The following is a 27007-nucleotide window of genomic DNA, read 5'->3' on the forward strand; positions in this document are numbered from 1 at the left end:
AAAATAAAAATTTCAATGGAAAAAAAATGTTTAATCTTCAACTAATTAATTTTTTATAAATTATCAATTAATTATTTTTATTAGAATGTACTGAGAGAAATTTACGAAATTTATGATTATGATGCTTAAATTATGCTATTTGTTATTCAAAGAAAACAGAAGAAAGAAGTTGATATTGAAGGTTGCACTAAGTTCATAGGTGGGTGCTGAGCACTGTAATGCTGGCCTTGTTAATAAAGAATATGGTTTTCGGATGTATCAGTATAAAATAATATTAAAGTAAATGTGTTTTGTAAAACAGAGTTATTTTGATTTTACAAACTAAAAAGATTTAACAAACTTTTCTGCTGACTTTTTCTAATTACATAAAGTTTTCTTCATGGCAAGTTAATAGAGTTATTTGTGTAATTTTAATTTTGGAAAGTTTGTGATCTTTATTATATTGCATTTTTTTTGCATAATGCAGGTATATATATGTATATATATATATATAACAATATGTATATATAACATACATATATATATTGGGCACATGAGTGAAGCTTGGCAATATGGTCACATCAAAATTCCAAACATTGTTCTGGTTGAGTGTAAGGCAGCATCTAAATACAAGACAGAAGGATTTAAATTTATAGCTCCAAATCTTTATTCAATTCAAATGGCAAATCATTATTCTTTTAGATTAAATTCTCCAAAATTACATATTCAATAGTGATTTACTAGATAAGATTAACAATAAATTTAAAGCGTTATATTATTCGAACAAAGGGAGACAGAAAGGGAGACAGATAGCAGCAAAAGTCTGTTAGCAGCAGGAGAAGAAAGCAGTATCTGACGCAAGATGGTGCGAATTCTTCATTTATAGGAGTGGTTACGTAATATTCTCGAATGTTCTCGAAAGTACTGGTCTAGGGGGAAGATCCTGAAATTGTGGAAAGTTAATTAGAGGTTGCCTGTTCGCATAGAGCAAGGCCATCGTATTTTTTATATTTTACATCTTTATGTGTGTGTGTATGTATGTGTAATCAGAATATCTTGATGATGGGTGATAGCTACAACCTACTGGAGATGGTGGCATAGAAATAACTTGGTGAATGCTTTTCTGCGCAGATTCAAAGATGACATTCACAGATAAATGTGGCTGAAGGCAAGACATTATTTATTGCTGGGCAGTTAATTCTTGTGATATGTATTATCATTCACACATGATTAAGAGTGGCATATGCACCTCACAATTTTATGTAGCTTAGGATATCTTTTGACAATGGATACCACAGAGAAACAGACATTGCATGTTACTGGCAGTGAAGCAAAGGGGGAGATAGGAAAGGAAAGAAATGAATATGCATTCAGAAATGGGGAGGGGGTGTCAGAAAGATATCTTGATCTGTGATTCGATACAAGCTATCTGCTTTGTAGGATTGCATAAGTTAGCAAGAAGCGGGTTAATTTTGAAAAACCTCAGTCCAGAAATATATCATAAATAATTGCTACTTTTAGAACAGAAAAGGGAGCTACACTAATTGAAATGAAAAATTATCTGACATGTATGTATATATATATATATATAATGTTGTATGAACTTAAATCCATTTAGTGCGAATACAAGTTATTATTACTTGCGCAATTGCTGCAAAGTTAGTTAATAATAATTTATTTCCTAAACAGTATTGATTAATTGATTATATTATCTCCTAAGTTTAATTAAAGTAGAATTATTTTAAAAGTGTGCATCCATACTGGTAAGTTATATTTTGAAAGATGTTTTGAAGTAATTTGAAAGCAAAACGTTAATAATGTTTTAACGGGGACTGGAGTTAAATCATCACGAAGAATAATATTTCAATTGTAAAAGGAAAATTAAAACATGTAATTATTGTCATTGATCGGAAATTAGTTGACTTTTCAAGGGGAACAAACCAACTGCCGTTCAATGAACAATAATTGATAAAAATGCTTAAATATGAAAGTGTTTCGTCTTTACTCGAGTTATAAGTTAAAGCCAAACCGGCAATTCTAGTCAGGCCAAATATTTCTGCGAATAGTTGCTACTCAAAGAACTTATTCTCATGAAGCATTTTAGTCAATTCAATTTGTAGTAAAAATCAATTACTGTAGAGAAATCCTGTAAAACTCGAGTAACCGTCCCCGACACTATCATCTTTATGCATTTGAGTACTATATTATTTGTAGAAATTAAACATTGGAAATTGTCATTATGAAATCGAATTCAAAGTAAAGTTGAAATAAACATAGAAGATTATAAAAAAGATAAATAATGCAAACTTTGTAAAAACAAATCAAAGATAACATAAAAATAATATAAAAATAATATAGAAAATAATATAAATAAGATCAGTGAATGTACATGAAGATATAAAGGCCAGAAAGGTGTTAAGTAACTTACATTCTTTCTAGTGGGGGAGTTGGCAAAGTGTTCTCTTCGTGTCTGACTCAGAAGTGTAGGGTGTCCGAAAATTCTTAGCGGCAGTAGGGGCTTTGAATAATATCAGTCGGTAAGACTTGTGTGAAGTAATTTATGGTAGTGGGTGGAACTTGGAATTCTTGAGGGATGTATTTTGTGGAGTTCTTATCTGAGAGAGACCGTCTGTTAAGATTTTTTTGAAAATACTAGTGAATGGAAATTAATTAATTTCTGGCTAATTGTCGTGTCGCAATGATTAAGAATTTAAGAAAGGAAAAAGGCATTTTCGCTGTCCAAGAGCTAGTAGACAGTCTAAAGGCAGGAAATAGGCCCATTTTTTTTGTAAAAGTATAGTAACAGTATATGTCTGAAGACAATTAGCTTTTTACAATATATACAATTGAGTAATTACACTATATACAAATCTTTCAACTGACAGTCATCCAACTTATACCGCCTTCTCAGGTTTAGGAATAAATTATCATATCCCTATCAGTTAAATGATTTAGAGTGAGTATTTAACGCCTGCTCTTTTAAGGCAATGGTTGATAAATTGAAAGGGAATTAGATTATTTTTGAGAATTTTGATAAGGATCAAAATTTCGCGTTGTAAATCTATTGTATCTGTGCATATAGTTTTAATTTGTTGTATTTGATTAATTATAGTATTGTTAATTACTTTTTTGGATATGTTGGAGTTCCAATTTATTAATTTGTTAGTATTGAAATTGAAGTTTCTTGTTTTGTCAAAAAGTAAAATTTTTTTGTAGTTAATGATTTGAAGATCTAGAAAGTCTATGCTATTTTGTGAATTATTAGTTTTATTAAGTTTAAGACAATTCGGATAAATGTCGGAGTTTTCAATTTTACCAAAATTATTAATTGTAATAAGGTCATCAATATATCTGTAGGTGTGTTTGTAGTAATTTAACTCTTGTGGTTGTAGATTTTTTTGGAAGTTAAATTCTTTGACTAATAAAAAGATATTACAGATCGAGGTGCTGGAATGTAAGCCCATTGGCAATCCTCTGACTTGTTTAAAAAGTTGATTTTGAAACTTGATGTAGTTATGAAAAAGTGTGCATTTTAGGTAGGTTTTCCATTTGTCAAGAGTCATGATATTAAGTATATTAGGGAAAAGTTTTGGTAGATCAAGTAGACTGGTATAGATTTCTTCTAGAGGAAGTGAGGTATATAAGTTTTCAAAATCATAGCAGTTAATGTTTTGGATGTTAATGGTATGAATGGTATTAATGACAGGAGTGTTATTATGATTGATCCAGCAATAGTTATGATTAGTGTTACAATCATTGAAAATCAATTTACAGATTTTATTAAGTTGAATTGAAAAATAATAGTCTATATTTTTCTTGTAATTATTAGTTCTATTAGCTATAAATCTAAATTTTAATGGTGTCTTATGGAATTTGGGGATCGCATAAAATGCTTCATGAGAATAAGTTCTTTGAGTAGCAACTATTCGCGGAAATATTTGGCCTGACTAGAATTGCCAGTTTGGCTTTAACTTATAACTCGAGTAAAGACGAAACACTTTCATATTTAAGCATTTTTATCAATTATTGTTCATTGAACGGGAGTTGGTTTGTTCCCCTTGAAAAGTCAACTAATTTCCGATAAATGACAATAATTACATGTTTTAATTTTCCTTTTACAATTGAAATATTATTCTTCGTGATGATTTAACTCCAGTCCCCGTTAAAACATTATTAACGTTTTGCTTTCAAATTACTTCAAAACATCTTTCAAAATATAACTTACCAGTATGGATGCACACTTTTAAAATAATTCTACTTTAATTAAACTTAGGAGATAATATAATCAATTAATCAATACTGTTTAGGAAATAAATTATTATATATATATATATATATAATAAGTATACACTCAAAGATAATGGAATTTTTCTTTCAAGCCATGCACAAAATTTTTTAGTAAAATGTAATATATGTAAAAATTAACTTTTGAACTATTTGAACAGGGATAATCAACTAAATCCGGATAAATGGGCATATATTGGAGGTCTGTATGACGAATCTTCTTCAATCAGTGGAACACAGAGTCATTTGGTCTCTAAAATAATTCCATATCCAAACAGAAATCCACCTCTGCTGTTTAATGAAAATGATTTAGCGTTAGTTCAAGTGAAAGATGAAATAAAGTCGGATCGATACTCAAAAAATGTTTGTTTACCATACGATAAACCACAGACTGGCCAAGAGTGTTTCATATCTGGATGGAAAAAAAGTTCTTCAGGTAAAAATTAGAACAATTGTATGCAATAATGTAAAGAATGTTTTTATTTGGTTTCCTATTTTAAAAGTAGCGTTAAGTGATTTTAAAAAGTATTAACTTTTTTTTTTCAGTGCATATTTTTAACTAAATCTATAATTTTTAGTTGAATGCATTTAAGTATCATGTTGTAATTTAAAATATTAAACATAAATCATTTAAATAATTACTGTCATATGTATATATATTTGATTTTATATTACTTCCTTATGTAATTGTTTCCTGTAGTGCTTAAGTGTAGATCAAAATATCAGTTTTTTTTTTCCCTTTGTATCATCAGTTAAGACCTGCATTGTTTAAGTCATAATGTCATCAGTAACCTTTATTTAATTTGTTAATAAATAAGAAATTCTCAAAATTTCTTGCATTTTAACACTTTCAAATATAACATAACTTATAATTAATATTGAATGGAATTGTCTTATTGTATTATATAAATATTATATTTTTATCGACTGTATGTAAATACTGCATATGTTATATAATTGTGTAGTTACATAAAAAATTGAAAGAAATAAGGTAAACCTTTTTTTCTTTGAAGGGGCTGAAGCAAACATTTAGAAACTAGCTATGTTATTAAAAAGGCTATTGTAAACTTATAACCGGAAGAGAGATATGTGTATCAAAGGAACAATATTTACCGACAAAACTAGCATAGCAGTGCATTTTCATAAAAGTGTTTTTAAATTTAATAAATTAACCTTTCAGCATGCGCATAGGTACAAAATTCATGACAAATTCAGTTTTTAATGCACATTTTTCGCTTATCGAAGCTGAGACTCCTGAAGGTCATTCTATTCCTCCTTTTACCCTTCCCCACAGCATGGAATGTGCCAACAGGAAGTCATTTGACTTTTTTTTTCCCTGGGCTTTTGTGCTGCATGGCAGCATTTTCATAAAATTTACGATACGTACATAGTCGTGTTTTAAAATTCGGAAAATAATTTTTTCTCAAATATTTTGTAATTTTCAGATTCTTCAAGAATTATCTGATGAAGAAAAGGAAACTGCTGGATGGGAGAACAATAGTGATTTCCGTTGCTTATTTTCTTTTATTTCTATTTTTTAGAAAGAGATAAAAACATTATAGTTTAAAGTGCGTTTTTGTAATCAGCAAGAATTAAATTTCCTTGCAGAAGTAATACTAAACTTACTTTTTTCCCTTACCAAGGTGTTTTCCTTTTTTATTGTCTATACTTGTCTTTGGTGAATATTAAGATTAGCTTTGATTTTAAAATATAATTATTAAATAATAAATTTAAAATTTTCTATAATGAAATACATCACTGCATTTCCATCTCACTAACATCTCACTAAAACATATACTTATATTTGAATGTGATATCATTTGCTTTTTGCAATAATAAGATTAATATTTTATTTCTTAAAAAATGTATTATTGTTGCGTTTTTCTTTTCTGACACCAGTTGTTATGTTATTTTCTTCCTTCACGTTCATACGGGGTTAGTACACTTCATCGTACATATATAATTAAGTAATTTAAAAAGAAATGTAATATATGCCATGAAATCTCCGGTACGCGAAGTCAGCAGACTGATATAAATAAAGAATGTTGCTGGTTGATTGCATTAGCAAATACTGTTTTCATAGTGTTGCGTTTTTCTTTTCTGACACCAGTTGTTACGTTATTTTCTTCCTTCATGTTCGTACGGGGTTCGTGTGGATTTGGAGTGAATAACGACGACAGCACTTGATGGAATATTGAAACACACTTTATTTAGCCAGTACTAATCAGGACAGCTCCAAAATCATGTTACAGTCGTTTAAGAGCTACTATAAACACGCTGACACAATCAGCGACACAGCCTTCACACTGTCATACAATAACGGTGGAGACAGCTTCACTGCAAAGCACCAGAGTACAGCTTCCATCTCTGCTCGGTCGTTCTCAGAACTCCATGTACTCTTGAGACTCTCCACGCTACAACTCTCGATGCACTCGACGACACACAGAGCACAGCTCCTGACTCTTCGGTTCAGTTGTTCCCGGAGCTTAACACACTCTCTCGATATGATGCACTAACAGCGATACACTAACACTCTTTGATGCACTCGGCGACCAACTCGGTGCTAGACTTCGAGACACTCGCTCAATGACTGACTATCAGCTCACTAGACAAGGCACACACTCTCTGACTGCAGACCAGCAGGATTTCGAGAACATTCTGGGCTAAACTAGTAAGAATTTGTTCCAGAAGGTTCTCCATCCGTCCATGGCATATCGCCAATTTTGTTGCCAAAAGGGCGATTTCTCATCATATGTGGCAACCCTGCCTTCCCTTGCCATGTTATGCCAACCATAAAACTGCTTTGCAGGGAAGCTATCTTACTGTGCCTGGACATTTTGTAACATAGCTTGTGCTCTATAATGTGTATACCACTGGAAATTTTATGGTTAGTTATCTATGTTATAATGAGTGGCCTCTTGCTTAATATTTTTTAAAAGTGTCAGGCCTTAATTCATATGAAATTTCTGTTGTTGAAAAATGCTCATGAATAAACACTATGTTCATAAATTATCAATACAAATGCCTGATTTGCATCTACTATGTAATATTTTATACCTTTGTTGATGCATAAATGATGTATGCTTAACTTGAAATACAAAGATAATGTCATAACTTCTATGATTAACATATAATAACACACCGAACAAGTATTAATTTAGAAATCAAACAACAAGAATCAGCGTTATATTTTCAAATTATCACAGGACTAGTTTCAGTGGTTTTACCGAACCATCATCCTCAGCTGTTAAATGTAAATGAGCGAGATAAGATAAGAATGGCTGGACAAGAGTTAAGCCACTGGTGCCATTTGTTGATGGAACGAGAACTTCCTTAAAGGCTGAAGGCAAAGATGGATTGGAATTAAGGTCATTAACTAAAACAAAGATTTTTTTTAATGTGAAATGCCTCTAGAAAATCTAATTCACCAATGGAAGATGTTTTTTGAATAATTTTGGCTGCAGAAAAGTTGAAAGTGTGATTTTCGGATCAACAATGCTGGGCAACAGAAGACTTCCGTGTTTCCTTCTTTCTAACATATGCCTCATCTTCCTTAACGCAAAATATTAAGGCTCTTTTAGTTTGACCAATGTAAATTAATCCACACTGGCAAGGAATCCTGTAAATACTCCAGGAATTCATATCTGGAGTGGGGTCCTTGAGCATGGTAATTAGAATTTTTTTGATAGGAGAATAAATGAAGGTTAAAATTCTGTAAAATACGTGCCTTTTTATCGCTTATTAATGGAAAGAAGGGAATGACAACATAATTCTTATAATCTCCTAAAATGAGTGTGCCTTTTAGTGTGCTGAGATGATAATTATGATCTATGATTAGTTAGTTAATATCTAGCATTTATCAATGTCTTGGAACATATTACCTCAGAACCACTGTAAAATAAAGATTAGAAACCATTTGAGAAAGACAGTCGAAACATTTCATCATATTAAACTCAAATACATATCATCATATTAAACAAACATACTTATATTCCCTTTTTTGATGTTGGCTCTACTTTCAAGCCAAGTTTCTTTTTAAATTTTTAAAGGTTTGAAAATTAAACGTTTTTGTGGCTGCAGGAAGAATAAAAAGAAAGTCTGTACGTATTTATAAGTCATTAGTATATTCAAGAATTTTTTTTTTTTTCTTCTTTTTGCAGATGATGACCAAGGAAGAGAATTTCTTTCGATTCCTGTGAGCATTATTTCTAATGAAGAATGTAATAACACCGCTAATTATAATGGAATGTTATTAGACTCTTTGATATGTAGTATGAACAATAATGAAAGCTTTCAAGCATGCCAGGTAAATGTAGATTTAATATTTTATTTTGCAAATTTATTCAAGTTGTATGTGCTTATTTTTTTATTTATTTGTTTTTTATTTTAATATGCAAAATAAGATTACATATGAAAAAGTCAACTAAACCCATAGATTTTTACTTCTTTGTATGAAACATTATAAATGCAAAATATTTCAGCTTTCAAATTTAAACGGCAATATCCATTTTGACCATTCCCGAATCCATTTTGACTACTTTTTTGCATGATATCTGTATGTATGTACGTATGTCACATGACTCAAAAATGGTTTACCATAATGACACAAAAAGGCCAAATGCAAAAATTTTGTATTTGGCCTTTTTGTCTAGTTTCAATGTGACATCTCTATGTACAATGTGTGTGGGGGGATGACAGTTCTATATCTCCCATTCTACTGAGCCGATTGACGAAAATCAGACTGCGTTTTTCACGTCTTCAGAGCGCGACTTAGGGTATATATTAGATTTATATACAGCGTTATTCTAACATGGGTATTTTGACACAAAGTCGAACTTTTTCTGAAATAACATGCCTTTTTTTTTTTTTTTTTGCATATTTTGATTTTACAACTCAAATTATGCCTAAATATTAAATTTTGTAAAATTTGGTACGAAATTTATGGAGAAATTCAAAAATTAATCGTGGGAATTTTTTATCAGTTTACGCCAAGAATAGTTCACTTGGTGAACTTCTTAATATATGGCAACATATTTTCCTCTCTTCAACAGTCTAAATGATGATTTTTAGTTTTAACTAATATTAAAACTAAAAATCATTGTTTAGACTTTGCTCTGTGAGTCATTTCTTAAGCTGCAGTTTGTTGACAGAGATATAGTGATGAAAGCAAAAAACAGTAAATTATCATTTGCCAGGTTGGTGTCAATGCCTTAATAAGATAATAATCATAAGAATCGGTTCTCTTATATGTTCTATTACAGAAAAATATCAAATGCGCAAATGTAAAGCATAAAAAAATCCGGAGGTCCAGATTTTAGATCATTCCAGATATTGGCTATAAAACATTTTATAATAATTCATCTACTCAACTAAGTTTGATGTAATCAAATATGAGATTCTAGAAAATCAAATAAAAAAAAAAGATTATTTGCTATGGTAACAAAATATAACTCTGATAACATCATAATTATACAGTTACAGTTATAATTGTAATTTTATTTTTTATTTTAACAGATGGACATAGGATCACCTCTGTTCTGCCTTGGTGAAAATGAAAGATGGGAAATACAAGGAATTTTAAACTTCCCAAGTCCTTGTGACATGACACAACCTGCTGTCTTCAATAGTGTTTATAGTATTCAAGAGTGGGCAATTGAAATTGTCAGAAATGAAACTACATACACATCATTTAGTGAAGACTGAAAAAAAAATCCCTTGGCTGTAGAGTGAAATAATTTTCAGAAACCAATGCTTTTGTGATAAGCCAACATTTTTATGAGAATGTTTCACAATTCTTCTTAGTTTTTGCTTTCTTTTACAAGGCTGCCAAGTATTACATGAATGTCACTGGTGATGAGATAGCTGTGATTTATTCAGTGAATACAAACATTTCTTTGCCTTTTTTTTTTTTTTTTGAAGACATTTGTTTTGCATGTGTATGTGTGTGTGTGAAACTAGTACATAAGACTAGTGAAAATGCGATTAAGCTAGTCCAGCAGTTGTAGTGATAAGTGCACATCCTAGTGAGCAACTGTTAGAAACTGTCCATTATGTTCGAATCATCTGTGATGTTGAACGTGCCTTAATGTGTGACTAAATGAAAACAAGAATGATAAAGACGTTTCATAAAAGAAGTGTATAGTCTTGTATATTTGCTCTGAACATGCAGTCAAATGTGAAAGAGTTGACAAATCGGCAATTAATATTATGCTGATTTCAGCTGCTTTTTCAAATGCACATAAACAGTATGTGTCCAAATTATATGTGTTGTTTTAGGGTTTTTTAAATTTCTGCTATTTAAAAACTGTTTCATATTTTATGAGTGCATGTGATTGAAGATTGTGCAGGGAACATGCCCAAAGTTCACTTGATAAACTGATAAGAAACTTTTTTAGGTCTTATATGATATTTTCCCAATAACTGTATATAATTTACTGACATAGAAGCACATAATACAATGCCATGGGGAATATCATAATGCAATTTAATAGCTGCTAACTTATTCATGAACTAGGATTTTTGATTTTGTGAGACAGTGCTTTGAAAGTAATTAAAACAAAATTTGCTATATTACTGAATAGTGTATTTGTTCATTATGCTCATTCTTCTGCAGCTGAAAAATGCACTTACTAATAGCAATTATTTGATTTTATTTTAATATCTAAGATGTGCTTTGTTTAACTAAAAAGGAAATGGAATATTTTTTGGCTTTAACAATACATTAATAATGGAAAAATCTTCTACAAAAATTATAAAACTTAATAAATGGTAACTATTCCTTTTAAAATTCAATACTTTGCAATATATAAATAGAATTATATGATTTATTTTAAGATATTAATTTGTGAATAAGAATTTAAGTATAATTAAAACTTGATTGGTGATATAGTTAACAGAATAAGCTAGGAATCTTAATCAAATGCTCATTATATTTAACAATGTTATATGTTCTACGTGACCTTATATCCAAATAGATAACTTCATGATTTATCATTAAAAATTAATTTCAAATTAATAATAAATAATACATGAATGCAAAAATATTGTATAAAATTTTATATTGCTGCCACATAAATACAGTGATGTAACATTTTTGCCATCAAATATTTAAATAGTGAAATATCCAGGCAAAATTTTTTAGACATTTTCAATATACTCTTACACTTTACAAAATATTTAGAATTTTTCCTGCATTTCATTAATGCATCTAGTTTAAAGTTTTTGAGAGTTTTGTATGTATATTAATTAAGGCATTTTTGTATGTATATTAGTTAGGTGTACCAGTGTAAAAATACCATCACATATTTATTTGTAAATGTGAAATTTGAATGTGACTTTTTTTAAGAACTTAAAAAAGAAAAGAAAAATTTTATTTTTAACCTATAAACCACTTAAAATACCAATTTTGTTATATGCAAGTCTAATTTGCATACTCAATCTTCTTACTCACAGAAACAATGCAGTAAAAAATAGAATACAGTACTTTAATCTATGTGCCAATTTTTATTGCAACATCTGTTTCTGCAAACCTACTGAAGAATACTTTTTTTAAAACAAATTCTGTGCAAATTATAATGGATTACACTATTTATGTATATTATTGACATACTATTCTAAAACAGCTATGCATGAACTGTTACATGGATAAATTATATTAATGTGCTATGTAACATAAAAAATTTTAGATTTAAACGTGTTTGCTTATGGTTGAATTGTTAGTATAACTTTTTTTATGAATAGAATTGATTGATGTGACTTAGATATTGAAATTTCAGACATGGACAATGACAGGAAGGTAATTAATAGTAAAAACTATTAAAGTTTTAAATTAGATTATAACTCACCAATTGACATTGATTTTAATGGTTATTTATTCAAAAATTTTTTGAAAAGGTAAAGAAATTGGTTGAGTCTACATGTTAAGTTGCTGCAGATGAAAAAATGTAAATGAAATAATTGCTTAAAACTGAGTGTACATGTTAAATAACTTTCTAACATAATCATAATAAATCTACTTCAATATACTGTTATTAACAATATGCTACTGTTCTTTAAAATTTCATAAATCAATAGCCTGGAATTGGAAGTATTAATGTTTTTAATTTGAATTCTTGAGTAATAAGGGAAAAATTATAAATTTTCAAACTTCTCATTGTGCCAGTGTATGCAATGTAATGTGTTTTAATGTTTTGTCCTCAGCTTTTGTCAGTCATTAAATGTACAATTCATTATTTTCTTATTTAGTTTCATAAATTCTTGCTCATTTGAATCAATTTGCCTTATCCTGTTTGATTTGAAAATATTTTCTATTACAATTATAATTACTATATGTTTTATTTGCTTGTGGCTCGCTGCCTTTGTGTTTCAGCTTCAATACTTTACATTAGTACTTTTTGTACATAACTATATGTCATACTTCAAGAGCTAAAAATACTGAAATTTTAGAAACAAGGAAAAGATTGAAAATTCTAAGAAATAATTTAGATATTTATTACTAAAAACTTCGAAATAGTTATACATAAATTCTTAGTTTAATTTTTCACGTAAAAGTGAATTCAAAATATAATAGCTAAAGGCATCTTAGAAATATTATTAATGTTTTATGTGCCATTGCTAGACTTCGGAATTTAGAAAATTATACATTAGGTTCTTGTGAAATTTATTTTTCTGCTTTTATCACAAAGTCAATAAATATTACTTTTTCACCTAGTCAATAAAATGTCTGGATTATATTTTATGAATGCACTATGCTATATTGTTTAGAGTACATAGATTCATTCAAAACTATTCATTTCTCAAAGTTCGCTTTATTATCTTTATACGTATTCATATGTAATATGCATATATGCATCATCTGATTTTTAAAGTCTTATTTTATCTGATACACTTCTTTAATAATTTAAGGTGAGGAAGTTAGTAAAGAGAAGAGCAGAATTCATATTTTGCAGATTTTCAGCAAATAATAATAATGCATAAAGTAATTGCAGAAATTAATTCAAAATTATAATTAATGTTCTTTTTAATCTTTATTTTGTACTAAATATATTACCTATGTGACAATTTTGAGCTATAAACTTGACTTCTTATATTAAAAAATAAGTATTTACAATTGCATGCATTCTGTATTATAAAAATACCAAATGGATAATATGAATTGCAGCACATATATGGCACATTTTGTTGTGAGAGCATGAACTTTGCAGCCCAGCCCACAATAGCAGTTGAGTAGATTTGTTGCATTTACAAAAAAGAAATGATTTCAGGTGTAGCACTTCAAAACAATTTTATAAAAAAATTCAGTTCCAAAAAATAAATTTGATTTATACTTATAAGATGTTTGTGGGGGGGGGACCAGACCATTTCTTGGAATGCCTCAACAGTTGAATGCTGTTTTAAATGTCTGACAGAAGATGTCATTTTAATAGTTTTAACTGAGCAGATCCGATAACAAAGGCAAAAACTTTGACTGAGACAAAGCGATTGACAAGGATTCCAAAGCCAATAAGCATAGAAGAAAAATGCAATGAAATTGTCATTAAAAATGAGTACATTTAGCAGTTAAAGCAACTTTGACTAAAATTTCAAGATAAAAACAATTTGGAGCTAAGTCAGTTATACCTCATCCACCACACTCATTAGATCTAGCACCAAAGGATTATCATTTTTTTCTCTCAGCACTTGCAAAACACACACTTCCAAACTAACAACCAGTTTTTACTGAATATTATTTATTTAAAATCTGTAGAATAAATAATATGCAAAGAGAATAGATTATTTAAAAGCTTGTTAAAAATAATAATAATAAAATCAAACACTCATTAATAATGTGATGAATATGTATTAAATTAAAGACCACTGCTGTATATTTTGTTGGCAGCTAAATTTTGTTTTAGAGAAACAACTAATTAAACAAAAGTTGTTGATTTATATTTTGACTTTTAGCCAAAACGTTAGTAGTTACTTTTCTTCAAGTAAATGAAGCTGTTTTTCTTTTTACTTTCATGTGTGCACTTCTGGATTAGTCTTGTTTCTGATAATGATTCCAAATCATATTAACATTCCACTAACTTTGGTATCTCTCATGAAAAAAGTCATATTAACTGCATATAGATTTTTGGGGAAAAAATCCTTGTTCGAGAAAGGAATTTTAGTATTCATTGAGCATTATTAAGTTTTATATAATGCATACATAAGCAGTAGCCTTATTCTTTTTACAATCTCCCCATAATTTAGCAATTTTTATTAAACAAATCTAAAGTCTCTTTTTTCTTTTATTTCATTTATTGGAGGCAAGATATTTTCATCTTACAGCAATCTTAAAACCCAGAATGATAAGAATGCCTTGTTTTAATTTTGCTTTTATTAAGATCATATTCAAAAGTACTTACAGCTTTTTGCACTTTTTAAAAATCCAAAACAAACTGCATTCAGTTATCAGAACAGGATGCAGAAGAATTTGTCAGGGAAGGAAGGCCACCCTGGGTCAGGGGAGCTTCTGAAGAAGTTCATAAGTATATGAACAACTATAAAAAATGATAAGCTGATAAAAGATCTGCATTAAAAATGTTAAAAGTTTATTGTGGAAATGGACTTCCAAAAATCAGTCTCTAACTTATATTTGACACCTTTTTGATTGTATGTGCTTCAGTGTCTTCTTGCAAGGGAAGTTTTTTTCATTGATTACAAGCTATCTTCGATCAACAGTTTCCCAGGTAAGACTTAACAGTTTTGCAATCCTTTCCATTGAAAGTGCAGTAGTTAAAAGCATTAATTTTGATGAAGCCATAAGCAAATTTTCAAAAGTCAAAGCTCTTGCTTTTTTTATTGACAGAAGAGTTAAATAAGTGTTTTAAGTCATAAAAAAATGGCAGATTAACAAGTTCCCTAAAATCCCAGTGAATGGGCAGAGTTCGGTGAGTTTCCGCAATAATTTTGAAATGATGATACAGATTTTTGCATTCCCTTCCTTGTTCATATGTAATGTAAATATGAGTTTTCTTAGGAAATTTTCCTAGGAAGCATTCTTTAATGAATTGGAAAACCTATAGCTATTGAAAATACATTATTTTTTCTTAAAGAAAGCATGCAAACGTTTCCCTCGTTGCCCCTAAATCAGGTGCAATACCTTAAAACAGTTTTGGATCCTACACTTTTCTACTCCATTCTACCCTTTTTATATAAACTAGAAAGCCGGTTTCTTTCTAATACTTGTTTATACTGAATATTTAATATTATGTAAAACATGAAATTTAAGCTATATTATTTTAGCATGCTATGAAATTAATTCTAAATTTGCTTTAACTGAATAAAAGTAACATTTTGTAAATAAAGATGTTACATAATTTTTTTTAATGAAATCTTTTTCCAAATAAATTATTAGTAGATCAAAGTTAACAAACAGACAAAAAGCTTAAAAAAAAAAAAAGTCAACATTTTGAAATTAATTTAATTTTGTGGAAGATAAGAAATAATCAGCCGTCAAAATTCACCAACTGTGAAATAAAAGGGAAAATGCTTGATATGACACTGAGATTTTTTTAAATTGTACTTTACTTTCTTATTTAGTTTTTATGTGCATTAAAGTTCAAAAGCCTGACTGGCTTGTCAATAACGGAAGCAAGGTATTAGTACCTCTTTCTCTCTAGTTTGGATCAGATCCTCATATCAAGGGACAATCAGTCAAGACTCTATTAATGAAATTTTCTTGATATTCATCCTGTTAGGAAAATGAAGCTTCATAGTCTGCCGAAATCTTCACAAAGTAGTTTTCAGTTATAGAAATTACATATGATATTTAGGTTTGGTACTATTGAAGATTTTAATTTTTTTCCTCTAAACAAGTAGTTCTATCAGGTGTTTAGAATATTAAATTAAGAAAAAAAGAAACTAAGCAACCCATTTTTATTAAATTTGATTATTATTATCTTTTAATATAGCTTATATTTAAATTTACATTAGTTCATAAATACAGTTCTGTTTATTACTGTAGCTGCTTAGCACATATTAATTAATTGCATTAAGGAAGTTTTTCTAAACAAAAGCTGTTATTTCCAGATGAAAGAAAAATCTCTTTTTCCCTTTTTTCAGTGTACTGTTTAGATGTTGTCATGAGTCAATCTGGGTTATTTTTATTACTATGCATTAATAATTAGAATACTAATTAAGCAATAATAATTATAAATTACTTTATTAAAACTATACAAATATAATAAGATTTCTGTATTCATCAACTAGCACAAAGTTTCCCTCGATTGTTTTAAGTGCATAAAAAAACAGGCTTCTTTCCAGTCTCATACATATTTGTATTGACTTGTGTTTCCCACCCAGAGTTCACATGGGCCCCCAGAACTCTACAGAAACTTTCAAGGGTCCACAAGAAAAAAATTATATTTGAGGTGTATGATATTATGAACTACGTTCATGAGAAAACATTATGAATATTATTAATAATATGAATATTATTGATAAAATAATTTAATAACAATAATCCCATAGAAAGTCCAAAGATATACGAATAGGAGATAGTCTTATTTTCTGGAACCTAAATGTAAGCTAAAATGTATATCATTGTTTTCCCATCATCTTTTATCTTGTAAACTGTGTTTCTAGTTCCATAACAGTTGTTAACAAAAAATTGTAATCAACTTTATATAGTTAAAAGAGATGATCTTCGTCCGATTCTCACAAAATTTGAGGCAGATATTGATATGCTAAATCATCAGTCATAAAGATCTCAAGTAGGGCTTTATTTAATAGCTTTAGGAATAGATTTGTATATGTTGTTTGAAATAGTACGTTTAATTTTTTTTATTTTACACTATAAGTGAAAATATGTTTCAGTTTTATCAATTAAAATTTTCAAAATCTGCAATTAAAATTTTTTTATATTACATTACTCACAAATAAATATTTCATTCAGGAATTGTTTATTTACTTAATTATTAGTTTCTCATATTTTAAAAATAACTATTTCATTTAGTATATTATATATGATTAAGGGGTTCATATACTTAAAGTTAAAACTTGGGAAGTCCACAAGTAAAAGGGGAAAAAAAAAAAAAAAAAAAAAAAAAAAAACACAACTGGGAATCCCCCCCTTTTTTTAAAATCAGACCTTCTCATCTAAATTTTTTATTCTTGTATAGTACTGGTATTACAGATGAATGGATTATTGGATTTCATCTAGTATTTGCTAGACAAGGAAGAACTAGCAACAAACAACAACTTAATAGTTTTTGTATTGTGCAAAATTCTTTTAAGTGCTAGAATATTTTAACTGAAAAAACACTAAGTTTACATTGTATGCACAAAAGATAAAATGATGTGAATAGTGAGTATCCAGATTTTTCACCACATATTTTAATGAATAAATATTCAAAATATATGCAAATAACATTTTTATTAAAATATAGTACAAATGTATTATCACAGTAGTCATCTATGCAATAATAATATGCACTGTTATGCATAAACAGCAATTGTGAATGAAATCTGTTGAAACTTAAGAAACTTATTCCAGTATAACATATAAATGTGATAAAAATAAATTTATGATAAAAAGGTACTAATCACATAAGGAGTAGGCAAAAGTCCTGGAAATACAGAAATACATGTGTATAAACAGAATTTTTTCACGATGACTTTAAAAATGCTGCACTGTGCCAGACATGCACACTGACTTTTATTGAAAAAAATATGTTAACACATTGTCAGGTGAATTCATTTTGGTCTTAATAAACAAGAAGTATGCAGTAGATAGTTGCAACAATAGAATGAGAATGTTATGTTTATAGTTTTTTAAATGAATTCATTCAAGCCCTTAACAATACATGCTGAGTTTGTTAAAAGCATTTGAAGCTCACTGTAATGTGATGATATTTATTGTTTTAATTTACTAAGTATTTTTTAAAAATTATTTGACAAGTATTTTTAAAAATCTACTGCTTATTTTTTTTTATTCGTCTGTAGCAGGAGTTCTCAAACTTTTTTGACCCATGCACACCTTTTACCACTGCTAGATAATCATTCCTCCTCTCCTCTCCATAACTCGAAATATAAATCTATTTATTTATCTAGATTTAGATGATTTTTCAATGTGTTTTATAAATTAAATAACAGAAAGTGGAGAAAATGTTGATAAATACCAAAACTTAAAGTAGTTTTTATATTCATACACTAAAATTAAATACTTAACAGATGAATAAAAGGCTTGAGCGTATCCCCACCCCGCAGCTATGAAATTGTGTTCGGTTGAGAACCCCTAGTCTATTATAATGTAATATAAAAGTTAAATAAGTATGTGTATAAAAATTAAATAACATCGCTAATTGGGGGAAGAGTAACAAGTTTTAATTTTTTTCATCTTAAAGAATATAAAAAGGTACTCATGCTTAACTTAAAATAAAATCTTAAATCAATTTTATCTCAAAATGTAACTTTTTTACACACTATGGAATAAAATAAACAAATATTTTTAAGCATTAAAAATACTTTCTTGTTTAGCATTCATAAAATATTAAGTTGAATAAATATAAAAATTTTTCACATGATGCTTCACTTAAAAATTCCCAAAATATGCCAGGTCCCTCCCCCCAAGAAAAATTATGGATTTTTTTAATCACAAAATAATTTTAAAATGAGCACTTATTTGAAAAAGAAATTCAACTATTATATAACGAGAGATTGAAAAACGGGTATCACTAACAGCACGTGAAGGTTTTATTTTTTCCAATATGATTAGCATTATTAGATAATAAAAGACTACAGTCCTCTTTGTTAAGTGGCCTTGGCTCAGACCCACCATTTGGGTAAAAAAATTGAAATACAAATTCAAACATTTCATCTACTTTATAGCCTGTTTTACTAGAAGTTTCAAAATATGGAATGATTTTAATATTGGGAGGTAACGAAGGATTGAGCTTCTTTGCTAACTCTATTCCTTCTTCTTCTGTAACCTAAAAAAAAAAAAAAATTAAATAAGTTAATAATATACATTATGAACTAATATATTAACAGTTATTACATTTCATAACATATTTCATATTTTACATAGTCTAAGATAACATACATTCAATTATACAATATCATAGAAAGTACAGTTCATAGCTTAATTACAATACATACAATATAAAGTGAGCCATTAAAGTTTATTTTAAGGAATAAAAAGAACAGAGACAATGCACTTTCATAACATTCGTAAATGATTGCACTGTAACTGTGCAAAACTCATACCTAATTTCTTCTATGATGGATTACAAATATGAAAAGTGTGTTATGACTGGCTTGCAAGTATATTGGCTGCCAAATAATGTAAAATTGCATTATGTGTCATTTATGATTTCATGTGAAAACAAATTGTCTTCTGATATGATAGTATGAAAGACAACTGCCAAAAGAAAAATGGATGTTTATAAGTGTCTTTGCCACATGGAGGTTGTGAAAATATAGGGTAGCCAAAAGTCTTCTTGGTGGGAGATCCCTGAGGATTCTTCTTCAGAACTGGGACTTCAAAACCAAGCATATTCGTACACTCACTTAGAAGATGCCAAGTTCTAAAACAATAATAGCAACTTTTTGGTCATGGTAAAATCCATGAACTTCATCTGGCATTATAGTCAAACAACTGAAATAAGTCATAGAAATGCGGAAACAAAAGCATACAAGTACAAAGGCTACAGCATGTTTACATGTACTGAGAAAGGGAACTCTTAGGAGTACAAACAGACCACACATATCAGACTAAAGCAATGGATTAGTTATCAAACATTCAGTCACATTGTTAAAATTGTGAAGAGTGAAATTAAATAATTAAGAATAGGAAAATATCTCAAAATCGTGGGTCACATGAGACCCTTGACAAACTTTTTTGCACCCCTCAGTTCACCATAAGATAATAATAAAAAAAAATTATGTATGTAATTATAATAGCATGTTAATAAAAGCTGGAGTTTCGTTGAAGATTTGACACAGTTCCCAACTTATACTAAGTGCAAAACAAGTTCAGGGAAACCTGTTTTGCACGAAACGTGTTGAAAAACTTCAGTGTGCAAAGATTAAATTTGGAAAAGAAAGGTTCCGCTTTGTGAGATCTATCAAAGATGAGCCTTCCCTGTTTTCTGCTCCCTTTTAAACCAATGCTGTTTCCAGCACTGGTTTAATGTAGCTCTGGGTTACAGATAGAGCTCCATTTAACCATTTTTTGTTCCTCTTTAACCAATGCTGTTTCCAAAGTTCATGTGGCATAGCTGCGGGTGGTGTATGCTGGGCCACTCATCTGTTAGTCATTCAATTGTTGAACATTGTATGCTACGTGCAGTTGCACATTACACGACTTGAAACTTGTCGCAGCAAGCCTTGAAGCAAAACAGGCCCCAGAATATTAGAGCAATAATGCTGGCTGTTGAATATGGGGCAATGGCTATTAGGGACTGTGACTTAGCTAGAAGGGCAGGAACGTCTGTCCCCGGGCGCAGTATGCGAGATGTGCTAAATATATCTTTGCTCCCGATTGCTAGCTGGACGTACTATCCAGTTACACTGTGAAGGCAGGTGAAAAGAAGGGAAAAAATACATTATACACTTCCCATTTTAAAGCATGACTAAGGAGGTGGAACCCTAGTTTCCAAATCCTGGAGGTAGCAAATAAGAGTTCATCACCTTTTAATTCGGGTGTCACTTTTAGAATCATTAGATTATACAGCAACGCAGGAAATATGAAAAATAAACAATTCCTTCGCCGGGATCCGTACATTGGAACATCTGCTGCTAGCCGGACATGCTATTTAGTTACATTACGAAGGCACACAAAAACAAAATACCTTATAATGTTTTTATTCATTACAAAAAGGGAGAAAATACCTTATGATGTTTCTGTTCATATTAAGGAGTGTAGGAATCTGTTTAATTCAGTCAAACAGATGAAGCAAACTTGAAGCTTAAGTTTCGATGGTAGCTGATTTGAACATGTGTTATAATACAGAATTAGGTATTAAACCTGTCCAAGATCTATTTAGTTATAATTACCCATACTATTTACATTGTCTGTAAACTCGCAGATTTTTCTCCCGAAACGAATGAAGATTGCATAGATCTTAACACAAAATTTTTTAATGAAAAAATCTCAATCTATTGTGATACTTCTTTGACGAAATGAAGCAATTCCAATGATGGAACACAGCAATAACTTTTATTTAACACTCAAAAAAATGGCGACATACAAACAAGAAAAGAAAACATATTCTAACATTTAAAAATAAATTACATTCTTCGTGCGAGAGTCGCACGTGGCACTCGAGTCTGGTTTCGAATATTGCCATTCACAAATAACTTAATGTTCATCTATTTAAATTATTTAAACTACAAGATTTTAATACTATTTAAAGCTGTTACAACCTCTCCCCCAACGGAGAGACTTTTTCCGAAGGGAAAAGTTCTGTAAAATTTGACAGTTTAATAAGCTCGGCTTGCTCATTTGCTTAAAGAGCAAAGGTTATTTCTCTTATAAATTTCTAAATTTCAGGCCAAAAAATTTTAAGTTTTAAACAATACTTTTACACTACATTTAAAAAGAAAGAAATGGAGAACGTTCAAATACATTAGTTGAGCATACATTAAACAATAAAATTAATTCTAAACGTGGTTACATACACTAAGAGTTACATTACTTAATTCTACTCAGAACATCTACGTTCTTGTGCAAAGATCCTTTGCGATGAATGACCTTAAAATTATAAGGTTGTAATGAGAGTGCCCAGCGCATCAATCTAGAGTTACATTTGGCGTTGGATTGTAGCCAGACCAAAGGATTATGATCAGTTTGAATCAAGAATTCTTGCTGACCATCCAGATAAAAATGCAGTTTCTTGATAGCGTAGATGATAGCAGCGCACTCCTTTTCAGTAGTACAATAATTCTTTTCAAACTTAGTAAATTTTTTGCTTATATACAAGATAGGATGTTCACGTTGTTCATCATCTAATTGGCATAGTACTATACCCATGCCATTGTCTGAGGCATCGGTTTGTATAATAAACCTTTTATCAAAATCGGGAGCATACAGAATTGGTTTCTTGCATAGCAACTCTTTTAAATTTTTAAAAGCTCTGTCACATATTTCAGACCATTGTATATTTCCTTTTTTTGTTACCCCCTTCAAAGCGTCCGTGAGGGGTAAAGCAATTTCCGAAAATCTCGGTATGTACTGGCGATAATACCCTACCAGTCCTAAGAAAGCACGTACTTCTGTTTTGGTTTTAGGTGTAGGATACTCCTTTACAGCCAGGATCTTTACTTCATCCGGGGTTCGTTGTCCTTGTCCCACAACATGGCCTAGGTATCTCACTTGATCTTGTGCAAATTTACATTTTGATGGTTTTAGTCGTAAATTTGCTTTCTGTATTCTCTCTAGAACAGAAGTTAAGTTTTTAAGGTGCTCTTCCCAGTTTTTTGAGTAAATGGCAATGTCATCCAGGTATGGTACAGCGAAACCTTCGCATGCAGCCAGGACTTTAGTCATAACTTTGCTAAAAAAATATGGGGCATTTTTTAATCCAAAGGGTAAACGTAGAGGCCTGAAACTTCCAAAACTAGTTACAAATGTTGCATATCTTTGGGCTCTTTCTGTTAACGGAATTTGCCAGTAGCCTCTAGATAAATCTAATAGGGTAATATATTTTGCTTTTGCTACAGTTTCGATACGTTCTTCAATATTAGGCAAAGGATAGTATTCAGTTTTAGTAACAGCATTGAGTTTACGATAATCAATACAAGGCCGAGGATCCTTTGATGAAGATTCTATCAAAATCATGGGAGATGTATAGTCCGATTCTCCCGGCTCTATAATTTTAAGATCGAGCATTTTCTGTATTTCCCCTTTGAGAATTTCAGTCTGTCGGGGTGACAGTCTGTATGGCTTTATTTGTATTGGTTCGTTATTTAATAGCTCAATATCGTGACAAACTAAGTTTGTTAGTCCAGGATTATTTGAAAAACAACCAGAATATTTCCATAAAATCTTTCGTAAATCTTCTATTTGCTCGGATTTCAACCTTTTCTCGAGTTCATTCTCTTCTATGATGTCCGAGAAATTTAATATACTTGGATTGGAAGGTAAACGAGGAATGTCCATTTCTAAGTCTCCTTCCACTTCAGTTATCATATTAATCATTTCTGGTCTTTTGTAATATGGTTTAAGCATGTTAATGTGATATACTTGATTTGGCTCATTTTGTTCCTCGAAACTTACAATATAATTGGTTTCTGAAATTTTCTGCTCTATTTTTCCAGGTCCTTTCCACTGTACTTCTAGTTTATTTTGACGATTCGTTGATAAAACAAGAACTAAATCTCCTCTAGCAAATTCTCTTTTCACTGCGTTTCGATCGTACCATGTTTTCCTCCGTTGTTGAGCTTCTTTCATGTTTTCCACGGCAAGTTCCTGGCATTTCTTCATTCGATTAATAAGTTTGAAAACGTAACTGACAACATTATTACTTTCTTCAATCGGTTCTAGCCACTGCTCATAAAGTAAAGTGACTGGCGTTCGTAGGTTTTTGCCATGAACTAATTCTGCTGGTGTAAAACCAGTGCTTTCGTGTGTGACTGTTCTGAGAGCAAAAAGAACTGATGGTAGATAATTCTCCCAATCCGAAGTCGCTCCTATACATACGACTCTTAACACCCTTTTTAGCGTTCTATGGAATCGCTCAACGGGATTACTCTGCGGATGATACACAGAGCTTCTTACATGTTTAATGCCGAAACGCTCCAAAAATTCCTCTGTCAAAGCACTGACGAAAGAGGTCCCCTGATCTGTTTGGAACACTTTTGGGAAACCCATACGACTGAAAATCTGTAAGAAAGCATCAATCACAGATGGCGAAGAAATGTCTGTCACCGCTACAGCATCTGGATATTTGGACGACATACACAGAGCTGTAATAATATATTTTTTTCCAGTCTTTGAAATAGGTAGCGGACCAACGGCATCGACATTTATTTTAGTGAATATTTCGGAAATTACTGGTACTAATGTCATTGGAGCCTTCTTTTTGTCATTTCCTTTTCCAGCGCGCTGACAAGCATCACAGGTTCTTACAAAATCTTCAGTTTCTTTGTAACACCTCGTCCAGTAAAAATATCTAGCAAGTCTGTCTTTGGTCTTTTTGACACCCAAATGACCAGAAGTTCCTTCGTGGCACATCTTTATAATTGACGGCTTGAGTTTTTCAGGTATAACGACAAGCTGTCTTTCAAAGCCCATTTTATCCGTCGTTTTTTTAACTAAAAGTTCTTTTCCTGTCAGACTATAGTTCTCATTTTTGCATGTACCTTCTTTAACTTCTTGGATGATTTTAGACAGTTCCTTATCAGCAAGCTGAAGTTGTGCAATTTCTTCTGAGTCAATTTTTACCAGTTTCATGAGAGCTTCATCTTCCGTATTTAGTTCCGGTAAATTATCTTCTTCTTCAAAAACATATCTGGATGCTTTATTTTCTTCCTTCATCGGTTCCAAGAGCTTCTCTTCAGCTATTTCTCTTTTCCTTTGAGCTCTAGTAGAGACAGCATTAACCTGGTGAGGACAACTATCAGGCTCCTTTCTTTGTTTATTCAACAGTGCAAAAGTTCGATTGCCTAATAAATACCTTCCTTTGTCGAGTTCATTTCTAATAATGGCAGCCTTAGTTATTACTCGCCCAAGATCGCAATTTAGTTCGATCTCAGCCAATGGTAAACAGGTTGGATTCAAGTCTAATGGCTGTTGCACCCACACATTTTCACCTGTCAGCATTTCCGGCGTGATGTATTTGCGACAAACTATATCAATACTAGCACCTGAATCCCTTAATATAGGAATTTTATGACCATTTACGTAACCCATACTAGTATAAGGTAATAGAAATTTATCCTCTGGTTTTGCACTAATTCTGTTAAGATTAGCAGGAGATTCAGTACTATTCTTAAGTTTTGGACATTGGGGCCTTAAATGTTGATAGGACCCACACTGATAGCATTGTGGCGTCTTTCGTTTTTCATATTTATCATCTGGACGTGGACTTCTAGGTCTATGAAACAAGCTTTGCGTATTAAATCCTGATGACATTTTGTTTTCAGTTTTATTTTTATTATCTGAACTCAATTTACCTTGAGTTAGTGCATTGTATCTTTCTTTCTGCCTATCCACTACAGGCTTTTTTTTAAAGTTTCCGCAAACGTTTTCATAGGCATCAAGTTTTTCAGCTAATTTTTTAGATGAAATCATCTCTACCCACTCATCAAGAAAATGATCTCGAATTTCAGGAGGAACTCGACGCTTAAGTTGGTCAATCACCATCAAATCTAGCAACTGATCAAAAGTCTTAACTCCTAGACCAGTCACCCATTCCTTGCAATAATTTTCTATTTCATAATTGAAATCCACCCATGTGGATTCGGTACTCTTTTGATGTTTCATAAGTTTCTGCCTAAACCTTTCCGGGCTTAGTTTAAACCGTCTTAACAATAAATTCTTTACGTGTTCATAGTCTTTAGCTTTATCGGAGGGTTCTCTAGCTATTAACTGGGTTACTTCGTAAGGAAGTAGTCCTAGTAAATGAGATACAAATTCTTCTTTATCAATTTTAGCCCATTCTGCTTGCCTTTCAAACAATAGCAAATATAGACTGATATCTCCTTTCTTGTCATCGAATTTCTGCATAAGGTGACGCAGCTCCGTTTTCAGCCGGATCTGTCCGGTATTTTGAGACTTTGTCTCTGCTTCAAGTCTTAATCTCTCTAATTCATACTGTTCTTTCCTTCTCCGCTCTTCCGCTTCTTCCTGTCTCCTACGTTCTTCTCTTTCCCTTTCCTCCCTCTCTTTCCGTTCTTCTCTTTCCCTTTCCTCCCTCTCTTTCCGTTCTTCTCTTTCCTCCCTCTCTTTCCTCCCTCTCTTTCCGTTCTTCCCTTTCCTCCCTCACTTTCCGTTCTTCTATTATTGTGTCTAAGACTCCTTTGACGAATACTTCATCATAATCTCTACTTTCAACAATTTTCTGTTTTAAATCGACTATTTTCAAATCTGCAGTCACATGAACTCCCAGTTCAGCCGCGAGATTTTGCAAATCTTCCTTACGAGTTCTTCCTAAGTAAGACATTGTTTCTATGTTTAAAATTAACGAACACTGTTTTCTTTATATTTCCTCAAAATAGCTCAATTCAATTACTTTAATTAATTAATGCAGTCAGGAATCACGAAATTAAATGCACTTTGTTAAGTACGTATACCTCAAAAATGAAATATTTAAATTATTTGAAGTTCATTCTCTCTACCACATTAATTGTGATTAAAATAAGAATAATAACATAGAGCAATATATATATATGTCTACCGTCTGCACAACTAAAATGAATATTAAATATAATATCAAATACGGTAATAAAATAAGACAATTTAATATTAACAGGAAATAATAATCTGGTATCGCTAATATTGCGTTCAGTGATGAACTAATAAAATAAAGCAATTCTATATGAACAGGAAGTAATAATCTGGTATCACTAATATTATGTTCAGTGATGAACTAATAAAATAAAAATACGCACGATTATTCGATCTTGGTCGGTGCCTCCAAAATAATTATGACTGTGATACTTCTTTGACGAAATGAAGCAATTCCAATGATGGAACACAGCAATAACTTTTATTTAACACTCAAAAAAATGGCGACATACAAACAAGAAAAGAAAACATATTCTAACATTTAAAAAT

The 27007-nt window shown here is 30.8% G+C and overlaps 2 protein-coding genes across 5 annotated transcripts in view; one reads left to right on the forward strand and one right to left on the reverse strand.

Moving 5' to 3' along the window:
* The window catches only part of LOC118193361 (uncharacterized), a 281309-nt gene extending 268773 nt beyond the window's left edge, over nucleotides 1–12536 (forward strand). For all 4 annotated transcript variants that reach the window (XM_085812767.1, XM_085812763.1, XM_085812764.1 and 1 more), the window contains 3 exons: nucleotides 4425–4699; nucleotides 8424–8569; nucleotides 9778–12536. In XM_085812767.1, coding sequence (XP_085668893.1) covers nucleotides 4425–4699; nucleotides 8424–8569; nucleotides 9778–9966 — 610 coding nt within the window. In that variant the 3' untranslated portion in view covers nucleotides 9967–12536. The remainder of the gene's footprint in view (nucleotides 1–4424; nucleotides 4700–8423; nucleotides 8570–9777) is intronic.
* Nucleotides 12537–17645: 5109 nt separating this feature from the next.
* LOC118190890 (ras-related protein Rab-20-like) overlaps nucleotides 17646–27007 on the reverse strand; it is a 121397-nt gene continuing 112035 nt past the window's right edge. The window contains exon 6 of the mRNA XM_085812768.1: nucleotides 17646–19217. Coding sequence (XP_085668894.1) covers nucleotides 18963–19217 — 255 coding nt within the window. The 3' untranslated portion in view covers nucleotides 17646–18962. The remainder of the gene's footprint in view (nucleotides 19218–27007) is intronic.

The sequence above is a fragment of the Stegodyphus dumicola genome, chromosome 3 (genome assembly GCF_044657685.1).
Source record: "Stegodyphus dumicola isolate Sdum_Otavi_A_Nest chromosome 3, ASM4465768v1".
NCBI classification, from domain to species: Eukaryota; Metazoa; Arthropoda; class Arachnida; order Araneae; family Eresidae; genus Stegodyphus; species Stegodyphus dumicola.